The sequence below is a fragment of the Ipomoea nil genome, unplaced genomic scaffold (assembly GCF_001879475.1).
Source record: "Ipomoea nil cultivar Tokyo-kokei standard unplaced genomic scaffold, Asagao_1.1 scaffold3321, whole genome shotgun sequence".
NCBI classification, from domain to species: Eukaryota; Viridiplantae; Streptophyta; class Magnoliopsida; order Solanales; family Convolvulaceae; genus Ipomoea; species Ipomoea nil.
The window spans coordinates 4,639,622-4,652,730 of NW_017619749.1; the positions used below are offsets into that span (position 1 = coordinate 4,639,622).

At 34.8% G+C, this 13,109-nt stretch overlaps 1 protein-coding gene across 2 annotated transcripts; it reads right to left on the bottom strand.

Moving 5' to 3' along the window:
- Window positions 1–3,784: 3,784 nt before the first annotated feature.
- On the bottom strand, window positions 3,785–8,197 carry LOC109170596 (tubby-like F-box protein 8). Of its 2 annotated transcripts, none has more exons than XM_019319781.1 (5): window positions 8,064–8,197; window positions 6,641–7,072; window positions 6,435–6,522; window positions 4,987–5,119; window positions 3,785–4,796 (listed from the first exon to the last, which is right to left on the bottom strand). In XM_019319781.1, the coding sequence occupies exons 2-5, from the start codon at window positions 6,986–6,988 to the stop codon at window positions 4,073–4,075; spliced, it is 1,293 nt and encodes a 430-aa protein (XP_019175326.1). In that variant the 5' UTR covers window positions 6,989–7,072; window positions 8,064–8,197; the 3' UTR covers window positions 3,785–4,072. The 2 variants fall into 2 exon arrangements, with proteins under 2 accessions (XP_019175326.1, XP_019175327.1); XM_019319782.1 differs by lacking the exon at window positions 8,064–8,197 and adding an exon at window positions 7,634–7,707.
- Between the last annotated feature and the right edge of the window lie 4,912 nt (window positions 8,198–13,109).

A 13,109-nucleotide genomic window follows, 5' to 3' on the forward strand; every position in this document is an offset into this window, starting at 1 on the left:
TGTCCGGCCCCCTCTTATATGTTGTTAACTTTCCCAGGGTTGTAGTGCTCGTCCTCCTCCTGCAAATCCTCGGACAACAACGTGCGATTTGCAGACGGAGATGCGGTCTAACATGTGCCTCACTTATGCCTACCTTAGCTTATCAAATCTCCCTTCATGCATGCTAGCTAGCTTTCATCTCCAACTTTCCACTATTTTTTGGGGTTTCCTGCAACTTGACCTTCTCGCTTGCTTACACGGATACTAATGTTTTTTTAATGAAATGATTACTATGTTAATCGCAAGTTGCCGAAAGGTAGCCCTTTTGGCCTGACTACATTTTTTGTTATTTTGTTTTTGTTTCCGTCACGAAGGAAATGCATAATTGTCATTTAAATGTGTGTACTGAATAAATCTCACTTTGTGATTTTAGTCGACAAAGGACTACAAGGAGGTAAACAAGCTCCAATTGTCTATAGTTGACCGCTCAAATAAAGAAGGTCAATAAATTACTTCTGCGAAAAATTGAATCTTTAATTTTGTGGTTACCAAGTAAACAAGAGATCATAGTTTTGTACTTATATAAGCTAAGTAGGCAGTTTGACCTTGGAGAATCTCAAACAAGTAGTGGAGGATACGGCAGCAGAATTATATTGTTATAAGCTCCAGCAACCATTAAGTTCTAAATTAATCAAAATTAATATAATTATAGAATATCATATTATCATTGATTGGTTATGTATCTATTATATATTAAAAATATTAAAATAAAGCAATACTGGAACCTAATATTGGTCTCGCGAAGGACCAATTGTTCTTAAATTGTTTATTTAGTTAATAATTGTTTAAATTCGATTTTCATTGTACACAATTTGTAAATTTCGACATAAATTGTCTAGCGGGCTAGCGGCTTCTATATGAAATCAGATTTGATTATGACTTTAAATTAGAATAGTATCCCCTCATGCATCTAAACTATTTAATTTCTTTACCAATACAATATTTTTTTAAAAAAAAATACTTATTCTTTGGCCTTTCCCATCGGATTATGTGATGGATTGAATAAAGCAGCAATAATAGGCCATCGCTATAGTTGGAGTTAAATAGTCATATAAGAACATACATTTATAGGACCTTGATTTGTTTATGTTGTTTCATCTTTTCCCATGGTTTCTAAACTAATCTTAATCTCATCATCTACCCATAATGAGATGTTTTTTTTTTTTTTGTTAACAGAGCTGCTGTATATCCTTGGGCCTTGGGCGTAATGGCACACAGCCATTAAAAATTAAAACCTTTTTAAAATCCTTCAATTTTTATTATTAGATAAGCCGTCAAACGCATAATGATATCAGCAATGATGTTAAACATGATTAACATTTTCCCTTTCTTTTTAGTTATTAGGAAACTAGCTCGTAGTCAGTAGTTACTATTTCCTCCAAAAGGTTGAATCTTCAATAATTCTGGCCCCACAATGTATCTAGAAATTGGGAGGATATAAATTACTATAGTTTTGAACCTTAGTCTCTTACTCAAATATTGCATATTGAACTAGTTAGCTAAGTCAGTGCGCACAACCCGTAATCACTACTGAGTGTATGTATGGATAAACTTGCTTTGTGATCCCTAGCTGATAAAGAGTTAAAAGAAATAAATCAACTTAAGTTGTTCATACATCATTGCTGATGAATTCCAACTAAGAAGGTCAATGATCTATCAGCCTAACAATTTGACCAACTGGATTAAGTTTCTCCCAAACATTTTTCTTTTTGTTTGGCGAAAACACACAGAAATCATGCCTGCCTCAGCTCCCCCCTCCCCTCTCTCTCTCTATATATATATAATTATGTATGGCTTTTCTCATGCCACTGCGGCCATAGGAACTTGGTACTGAGAAAAACGAAGAACCGATGATTGCTGTCTGTCTGTCGTGTTTCGCTAGCAAGTTAAGGGTGCTTCAAGCTAAGGTACGCCTTCACTGATATGATATGATGCAAGAACAGGAAATGTTACAAAGGTCGTGCGCCGCCTCGACGGCAATGAAACGGCGGCGGCGGCGGGGGCTGAAGTGAAGATTGACTTAGCAAGTGCTCACCTCTCGGATATCTGTCATGGCCATCGAGCCTTCATTATTCGTACCCAAAATAGTAACCTCCCTTTCCCAGTAAAATACTTAGACGCTAGCTAGCTAAGTGCCATTTTGGCAAGTAAGTGTATGTGTGTGTTTCAATTCTCTGCTAATGTAATTTTAATCTCTTTCTTGTGCGAATTGCACTGGTCTCTAGCTATCACCCCGCCCTCTCTCTTTTCTTTTCTTCTTCTTTGAACGATGTAGTAATCTAGCTTGTATTTCTTAGAAAAAAGATCAGAAGACCACAAAATTGCTTAATTGTTCAATGTGATTTTCTGCACTTATGTTTTTATTTGATTTTACTGATTTTCATGCCAGTACACTTTTTCAATGATCGATCGGCAGGGTGTTAATTATCTTGAACATAACTCAGTTACGTTTTCACTTCATAGCAATATCTATCTTGTATACATTTTTAGTAATCTGAATTAACAACTAATTTAATTAAAACCAACACAAATAATAAAGTTATGTGGGCGGCTCAACACTGAAACTTAATTTGATTGTATTTAACGGAAACAAGAAAAGCCTAAACCAGCCAAGTTACGCGTGATCCGATTATTTCAAGTTAACAAATCACAATCAGTAAATAATGAGTGAAGTCTAAACTTGAGCGGCTGATCAATTAGTCAAGTAGAATTAGAGTATTTTAATATTTAATTAAAATAATTTCAAAATGCAATTAAATTTCTAATTTTTCATAGATGGATTACAAATTTTATGTTATTATATTTATATATTTACAAAATACTCCTAATTAAGCCTATCTAAATTCTAAACTAAGATGGAGGTAAAAATCAAAAGTGGATCAAGTTTATAGAGTCTGAACTCCTAGACTCCCCATCAAGTCCAGTAGCTCTGCTGTACTAATCATCTACCCTTCACTCAAGATAATAATGGTTAACCTGCCCTCTGTACATTATGGTTAAAAGCACCAACTGCTATATTTACTAACCACCAACTCCCTTCTTCTTTTTTTTTTTTTGGCGGTCCTTTTTTCTCCTTATTTACTCAAAAGAATTCCAATATTTTGTCATACAAACATATATAAAAGAAACAAAATTACATAAATTTAAGTTACATGCATGGAGCTGAGCCAACAATATCAGGAAAAAAACAAAAAAAAAAGCAGAGGTCTTAGGGTCTTGAGGGTTGATCCGACCTATAAAGACCAATGCCCAAAGGTGTATTCGCGATAACCCACTAGTCAATCTGTACATTGATTAGCTTCTCAATGAAATATGAATATAACTCGCACAAGCTTAGCACATTAGTTCAGTAGGCAGTATTTGAGACAATGAAATATGTTTCCGGTTTCTTGGATAACTCTGAACCACTACATCTTTTTTATGTTTTTCCATTTTCTAAGCACTGAATAAAGCTTGGTGGAGATCTTTTGCATCTGCTAATAAAAGAAAATTTGAGGAGTAGTTCAATGTTGCTAGTTTTTGTTGAAGTGGTCTGTACGTCAGTAGTTCCCATCAATTAAACCTAGAACCTACCCCTGCCCACACCACCAAAATCTTGTACTGCATTTATGCAAGAAGAAACTGGCCCCCACCCTGTCCAAAAGAAAGAGTTAAGATGACTTGTTGACTTATTGTTTTTGGCACAACTAGAACTTGAATCTCAAAGCACGTGTATTTGTATTCTTCAACATCTAGAAAATTAATAGAATGAGTAATGGATATACTTTGAAAATCATTAGTGAAAATGAGAATAATTCCTGTTATGGGTTCATGCAATAAGGTTTACAGCAAATTAAACTACCAAAACAAATTTACCTAAGACAGGAAGGAATTAACATGGAAGAAACAAAAGAGAATAAGGAAAAGTACAATGGAAGGAATTAACATTCCTGCACCTTTTTCTTGGACATACAGTACAGTGGAGTTGCACAGACAGACTCGTCGCTTGCAAATGTTGGTCAGTATAGGCGCACAACCTTCGGTTTATGTAGTATTATTCACATGCGAGCTTTGTGTCAAAGCTGCTTAAACAGATGGCGAATGCCTGAAAGGCGGACAAAGGATATCGGTAATCCATGGTGAACATATCTTTGCCAACCTTCCCGAACTGCAGGATGATCTTGTCGGGATCAGACTGGGGTGGCGGCTGAGCTGGCGTTGGGGCACCAGCAGGCGGCGGCTGCGTTGCAGCGATCAGCTGGAAATTCTTGACAGAGGCAACCGTTACCCTTCCCCTGAAATTAAGACACCAACACTGCAACTGCTCGTGCCATCTCGGAGGTTTATTCCGAAGTACTAAAGGTCTTTCCTTCGCATCATCATCATCATCATCACCATCCCGTGGACCGATTATGTCCGAATACCTTGCACTACTGAACTCGGTTGAATTATCAATTGATTTTGAAAAGGAGATGCTCCTGAACGAATCCTCAAGTGAGCGAGGAAGCAGCTCAGGCTGGCCAGGGACAATGCCGCCAGGCTCAAGAGACGAGGCCGGGATTGAATACATGGCACAATGCATTTTCCGTGGCCCTCTGGTGCCAAGAACATTCAGTTCATATGTGACTTGTGCAATGTTGTAGCTTCCAGTAGGGACTTTGGGGGAAACTTTCTTTGGGTAGAATCTGCGGCTTGTACAACCAGGATCGGATATATGAGTGCTGTTGTATGGTGGCTGGGTGTCATAAATTATGAACTTAGTTCCAAGAAAATTTGACCTGAAACACATTAAAAAAGGTTATAACGTCCTATGTGAAAATAAACTATGATTAATACCTTCAAGTAAATTGATACTCCACAACAAACATCTATTAAATTCAAAACCAAATAATTTTCTATCATGTCAAAATAAAATATCAAAATCAAAGTATATATCGAGGTGGGATATAAGTTCCAAGGCAAACTGACCTTAGTTTTCCAATATAAGTGTTACTGGACCGCGATATGTTATCTGCGTTCATCGAGATAATATATTCTGTATGAGTAGTCCTCCGGTTCCGCTTAGCAGAGAGAAGAAACTTTCCATTTTCTACCAGCAAGGCTGTGAAAGTAACAAATTAACATCAGTCACTAGGAAACTCGCAGTAATGCAATGAGGAAGTAACAAATTAACATCAGTCACTAGGAAACTCGCAGTAATGCAATGGAGGAAGCAACAAATTAACATCTCTGAGTATTGAAGAGTTGGAATGGTGTCATCTACATAAGAAAGATTATTTCAAGTTTGAAAAAAAAAAAAAAAAAAAAAAAAAAAAAACTACTTGAATATGATTTAGAACACGGAAATAGTAATCATTTACTGTACATGAGTAGAGGGTAGATATAGATAGAAGGTGGATCAAAGAAAAATGCACCAACTTAATAGTTGGTTACTGCCTGCAAATATTTTTTTAACTGTTATTATAAAACCTAGATAAGCTCAACTCAGAAAAGAATCAATTCAGATTTGAAGCAAGAAGGACACCATCACAAACATGAAGCAACACCATCAGTCAAAATTTATCAAATACATATGACGGTGCTAATTGAAGCATGAGAGGACGGAACGTTATGCTGTGGAATCGTGCCCACCTTGCAAGGTGGGCACGGTTCCATATTCATAATTTCTATACTGTAGATTCATAAAATCTATACTTTAGATTCATAACTTCTAAATTGTAGATTCATAATTTAAATACAGTAGATTCATAATTTCTATACTGCAGATTCATAATATTTGTACTGTAGATTCATAATTTCTATACTGTAGATTCATAATTTCTAAACTGTATAGTTATCAAATTATGAACATATAGTTCTGTGATTTTTGAAAACAGAGTTCAACAATTGGGAATATGAACATCGAAAATTATGAACATATAGCTCTATAATTATGAACATATATTTATAAAATTATGAACATATAGCTCTATAATTATGAATCTACAGTATAGAAATTATGAATATGGAACCGTGCCCACCTTGCAAGGTGGGCACGTGTCCACAGCATAATTTGCCATGAGGGGACCATCCCCAGGGAGAAGGGGTAAAAGACTAATGTTGACTAGAAAACAAGATCCAATGATATAGGTATATCCTTAAGACCTTAACATCTATCAGTAAAGAAGCAGTGCCAAAGACCTTATGGTCAAGTAGCATAAGCGACTCTAGATAAGAGGTTACAAGTTTAATCCCCAACCCCCTTAGATGTATCCAAGAAAACCAGTAAAGATGCAGAAATTGATGTAAGCAATATGCAGAGTGAACCCTAATATCATGATACCATGCAAAGCCTAATTGCTACTGAAATCAATATATCAAAACACAGCCTTACACCAAACACAGCAAACAGAGAACTTTTCATTATGCAAATTTACCTGGGCTAAGACAGAGGAAAAGGCGGTAAGTTAAATTAGATTTGTCTCTCTTTATGAAACATTGAATGGCTCCATCTCGTTGCCCAGGCTGTAAAGGCAAACAAACATGAAAGTGTTAGCATTCTTTTCCAAATGAATAAATAGGGCAGTTGATTTAGTTTGATAAACATAATTAACTGAAAATAACCGTATGAAAAAAACATTACCTGCTTCAGAGAGACTGGGAAAGTCAACTTTCCTGAGAACTCTGGATTATGAACAATTTCCTTGCACATCTCTCTCCATGATCGGCAAACACCAGCACAGGCAACAACATGCTTGCGAGCAGGCCACGCACTCTCACTAGACTCCAACCTTTTAATTACATCTCGAAGTAACTCAGGTGGGAGGCTAGCCCAACAGCTGTTCTGGATGATTGCAGGCTGGTCATGCAACTCATGGACAGCCCCATGAGACTTCCCCCTCTGATGGCCAGTCAACCTAAACTCAAAACTTCGCCTTGATAAGCTCCCAATACTATCCTTAATGTCACGAGCTATACTTCTAAATGACATTTACTTTGAATGTGTGATGCTCCCTGGACTTGGTTTATGTATCCGTGTCTTTTGAGATGGTTAGTCCATGGACAATAAATATACCTAAGAAGAATATGGGTTTCAGCAAAATCAATTATACATACCTTAGTAACAAAGAAAACAAAGTGATGAAAAGCACAGAGCAAGAAAAGAAGATTCCCAACAAAAAAGAAATCTTCAAATGGAGCCTTTAAAGCAGTCTATGAAGCATTCTTTAGTAAGAAACAACTTTCCCGCTTCTAAAACCTTTATCTTGAAACATGTATGGTGCTTCTTTGAAACTAATTATTTATAGTCGGTTGTCACAACAAATACTGCCCGGCAATTTACAGAATGGGTGGGTGAAAATAAGAAATCAGAAGGTTTTGTTTCAGGTTTTCTAGATTTATGTTATCACCAAGAGACAATCGTTAGCTTAAAGAGATCAAATTTCCAAAAATAACTTAGTGTTCCCATCCCATGTAGGGACCAAATAAACCGACACCAAAATAGAATGACACATTCCAAAATCAATAATATACGGAGTAATTATCTATTAGCTGCGAAAGGCAAAAATCTAGACTAGAAAAGGATTACCAATTCTCAAAACATTTATCCAAACTTTGAGCACAAAGGGAAACTTACCAATTCCTTCATTCCTCTCACAAGATTGAACATTGTCTAAACTGTTCCTAGCTCCTAAATTTTTACAAACATATTACGCCAAAAGCTTCAGTGCTGAAAGATCTCAACAGCCAAAATATTTAACAATCTTAGCAAGAAACCAACGAAATTTAACCAAGTTTATAATAGAACAAAGAAAAAGCTAATCCTTTTAAGTTAGCCCTCATACACTGAGCGACAGCTAAGTAGTTCAATAAAAATTTCTAAAGAAATATTTCAAAAAAAAAAAGGAAAACAAATTTCATTCAGAAATAACAACAATATTGAAAAACCCACGCATAAAATCGGCAAATTTATAACTCCAAAAGAAATTTAAACAAACATTTAGCATACAGGGATAGAAAATGGCAGTATAATCTGAACTATCAAGAAAAGAGTGACTGAAGCTCACCCCAGCACAGAGTCTTCCCCCCAGGATGATTATACTTTCTATCTATCTCTCTCTCTCTTAAAGTCGAAGCTTTCTCTCTCTAGGCACTCCGGAAGGAAGTCCACGCTCTCCGTTTGTCCCTGCGACCCCCCGGATTCCAAACTCTTATTAAATCCACTTCACCAGCTTCGCATGGTTTTACTTTAATTTTTTTTATTTTTTTTTCATTTGGCTTATAATTAATTAACTAATTAATTAATTTAATTATATTGTTAGTAGCCGTTTAATTAATTTCCACTAGGCTTTGGTTGGGTTTACTTTTTTACTTATTAAATCCCTACACATTCTAATAAGCTACCTCGTCATTATCCTTCCATTTTACTTTTATATAATATTTGTTTTTGATTGACGTAATATTCATTAAATATACGCCCCCTTTATTAATTAATTTAATATTAAATGCCACGTAACTAATTAGGTTTGTTTCATGTTGTTTCACAAACGACAAAAAGGAAATAGCAATAGAAAAATGACAAACCACAAGAGTTATTCAAATTTAACTTGACGAAGATTCGAAGTATAATGCTATATTTCTCTTGTGATAATAATAATTTTTTTATAATTAATGTTAAAAATAAATTTAATTATTAATCAAACATGAAATTGATCAATCTATAATTATCACGTAAAAGTAAAATTGAGAAGAAAATGTAGCATTACTTATATTTAAATTGATTTAAATAGAGTTGAATCAAGTAACATATTAATAAAGGAGTTAACTTCGTAATTATAATGTTCTAAATTCAAGTCAGTCAACTATAAACAATTTATAACAATTTACTTATTTGTGATCTCTTATCAACTAGGGCGACAATATAAACTTCGAAATTCACTCAAAATGAATATAGTAATTATGGAATTATAATATTTGTAACACCTTCTTATTTTAAAATATCAAATTATAGTATTTGAATTGGACATTAACACCTTCATATTCTAAAATTTTAACTCACAGCATTTGAGTTTGACATAATTTGATTGTGACTATAAAAGCACGTTTGGTTCACGGAATTAATTTTGAGGTAATAGAAATGCTATTTCATAAGGAATTGAATAGGCAAGGAATAGAATAGGAATTGTATTGTTTGGTTCGCGGAAGGAATATACTTTATGAATTATATTACAGTGTTTGGTTGATTTAAGGAATAGAAATGAAATATGTTTTAAAAGACATAAATACCCTTATAAAAATATGTGGTGGTGGCGGTGGTGATGGTGATGGTGGCGGTGGTGGTGGTGGTGGTGGTGCTGGGGTGGTAATGGTGGTGGTGGCGGTGGCAGTGGTGGGGGCGGCGACGGTTGTGGCGGTGGTGGTGGCGGTGCTGCTGCTGGGTGGTGGTTTTGGTGGCGGTGGTGGTGGTGGCGGTGGTGGCGATGGTGGTGGTGGCGGTGGTGGTAGTGGTGGTGCTGGGGTGGTAGTGGTGGTGGTGGCGGTGGCAGTGGTGGGGGCGACGGTGGTGGTGGTGACGGTGACGGTTGACGATGACGGTTGTGGCAGTGGTGGTGGGGGCGGCAACGGTTGTGGCGGTGGCAGCAGCGGCGATGGTGGTGGCGGTGGTGGTGATGGTGGTGGTGGCGGTGGTAGTGGTGGTGGTGGCGGTGGCAGTGGTGGGGGCGGCGATGGTGGTGTTGGTGGTGGCGGTGACGACGACGGTGGTGAAATAGGATAAATTTATATATAGAATAATAAAATTAGGTTAAAGAAAAGGGTAAAAAAAGAAATAGATTCTAAAATCTATTCCTAAGCATCAGTAATAGGCTAATATCAGGGGGGGCTAGTAATAGCTATTACCTTGGTAATAGGCTATTACCAGGAATATTATTCCTGGTAATAGAAATGGTAACCAAACAACGGAATAGACCTATTACTGGAAATGCTATGTCATTCCCGGCCTATTCCGTGAACCAAACGGGTCATAAATTTATAAAGAGTTAATTCCATTTTTTATTCTAAATTTATTGGTGATAATTCACTTTTAGTCTTTTTTTTCATAATATTTTTCTTTAGTTTTAGTATTTTTGTGGCATAATCATTTTTTATCTTCTATCAATAAACTCGTTGAAATATAATTAAATACACAGACATTTAGGTATTTGACAATGATTTTTTTCTTTTAAAAAAAATAGCGGGTCAGCCTATTTTGCATACAAAAGCAAAATGTCAATGTATTTAATAACATTTTAATAATTTATTGACAAATAATAAAAATAATCATGTCGCTATAATACTAAAATTAGAGAAAGTATTTGAAAGATGTCATTTATAAATTTATGACAAAAAATGAAAATAATTAACTAAACTTTAACAGTGTAAATTTTGATGGCGGCTTGCAAATTACAAGTACAACATAACGGATTAACTGGATTGCCTAATTATAATTAATTAAACACTAATTTCACCTAATCTCGGACACACAGGAAGCATATTCATCCAAACACGCAGTGACGGTTTACCGAACCGCGCCGAACGACAGGATGCGGTTTCATCGCAGTCGTTGGCGCCCGGCGCATTTTAGTGGCGATCTCACCTGGTTAGCATTCGGTGCAGTCCAGAATATTCCGTGTACGATAAAGCCTCGTTGACGTTGAGAGAAATTATGTGGTGCATCCACCTGCACTGTGTTATCTTGGACGGCGATTTGACGTGCGTGGACCTTAGTCAAGACTAGGGGCAAATCGGTTCGGGTTTCCCATCCGAATCAGGCCGAAATAATTCATTAATATACCGAATAATTGAACAATAATCGATTCTTGTATATTGAATGAGTCGGAAAAAATTTGAACTGAATCAAACAGAATGTCGTTTAGATTTTTCTTCATCTTCTTGTAATAATAATGTTGGTCTTGATTGAATAATGAAAAGTCTAAATGAAGGGGTGAATAGATTTTTCAAGCTTTATAAATTTTATAACACTTTACCATATAACTCCAAGTAAAATAGACTTATATAAATTTACTTTAAAGTGCACAACATAATAAATGTACATAAAGTGCTATGTTAAAAAGTAGAGTGTTATTGAGATGATCAATGCATGCAATACAATATAAATGTATTTATGTAGTACGTGAGAGCAGTAACGTAAAATAAAGAGAGATAATTTTTATAGTGGTTTAAATGTAGTGTAATCTTTCAACTCTATTCTACACCGATTTCCAGAAAGAATTTATTATATTAATTACCAAGATACAAGATGCACTGAAAAGTGATTTAATGCCTTGATCACAAGGCCAACACTAATCACCATCGTTAAATAACTTATAAAAGTACTCTAACTTGGTCCATCTGGATTCTCCAAAGTGTTTTTTTTTTCTTAAAGATATTTTAATCTCATTAAATGAGCTTGTTGAATTACTTGATGCATAATGAATTTTAATCATAATTATTAGTAAAAATAAATAATTAATTAATTATTTGCACTAGAATACTATGAAATGTTAAGAATTGAGATTCTTAAACCAAACAAAACTAATTATGAACGAAATCAAAACAAATTATAATGTTAAAAACGAATGATTTTTTTTTTTTTAAGAACCAAACAAATCGAAACTGATTAAACCAAATCGAATATTGAAACGTCCATCCCTAGTAAAAACCCAAACTCATTAGCACATATTGCTGTTATAATTATAAGGTTAAAATTTCATATGTACATCTCATATGAAAATTTTATTTAAATTAATCTTATAGCGATATTGGATGCTATCGTAAAAATTGAGCGGTGGGTTATACTAATTAATGGATGGCCCATGGGCCCAAGATTGCCAAAATTTCAGTTCTACTGCTTTGGAAAAACGCCATTTGGTTCCTTCCATGTGGGCCTGCCAAGCACCAACCCATGCTTAGTGACACACTGACACCCAAAAAAAAAAAAAAAAAAAAAAGGATTATGAAAAACACTAGCCTAATTTGGAATGGTCTATGATTCTAAGAAGCAAAAAGGAAAATTAGGTCAACATACAAATGAAAATCTTATAAATAAACACCCACTAGGTTGGTATTTGTTAGGTCAATTGTGATATTACAACTAAGATACTTTAAGATAAATCAGCTGCAATAGTATAATTTTAAAAGATAACAATAAAAAAAATCACATTGTATGTTAATGTTAATCCAATGGTGTGTTTAGTTCATGAGTTTAGTTATCAGGAATGGGAATCAAAGTCATTGTTATTGTTTGGTTGACAAGTTTCTAGAACACTACTATGTGGTTTGATTAACTCTTAATTAGAAAACTCATTATTTGATAAAATAACGGTTTCATTCCCTTAGTCTCCCTCCTAATTGATAATTTGATTTTTAAATTTGAACTAGTGTTTTTTTTTTTGTTTTTTTTTTTGTTTTTTTTGTTTTTTTATATTGATGCATTTGATGTCTTTATATTAGAATAAATTGTTTTGATTTTTTGTTATTATATTTTTAAAACATTTATTTTCATTAGGATCATACATAACCAAACGGCAATATTGGTAATCATTCCAATTCCAATTCCACCCTACTACCGAACATGCAAAATATTTTCACAAAAATTCAGTACCATTACTAAATATTTAATTTCCATTCTAATTCCGATTTCTATATGCGAACCAAACACACCACAAGAACTTACCGTCCTTACATATAATTATATGTTGAATTTCGGTCGGTTTCACGTTTAATTTTTATATGTAAAGCAATAAGAGAATAAATTTTAGAGTATAATATTGAATTTAATTAGACAATTTTATAAATTAAAGTATATTATCTTTAATTGCACTTAATTATAGGAATAGGATAGGGATAGGAGGGAGTAGTTGACTATGCAAAATGAGCAGCCCCATGCCTCTTCGAGTCGTTGAATTCATTGTTGCAGACGGCATAAGCCTTTATTTTATTTTATTTTTTTTCTGTAAATGTTGCCTCTACCTCTTGCATGCACCAATATTATTATAACCTTTTCACAATCCCAAAGGCTCAATTCAAGGCCCCAAGTCAAGACTCATGCTTTTGTATAACGTTGATGAACGTTT

Coding starts and splice junctions, on each gene's coding strand:
- LOC109170596 (XM_019319781.1), bottom strand. CDS start 6,988: ATGTCATTTAGAAGTATAGCTCGTGACATTAAGGATAGTATTGGGAGC. Junction 6,523..6,640: donor TCCCAGTCTCTCTGAAGCAG/GTAATGTTTTTT, acceptor TTGCCTTTACAG/CCTGGGCAACGAGATGGAGC. Junction 4,797..4,986: donor ACTTATATTGGAAAACTAAG/GTCAGTTTGCCT, acceptor AATGTGTTTCAG/GTCAAATTTTCTTGGAACTA.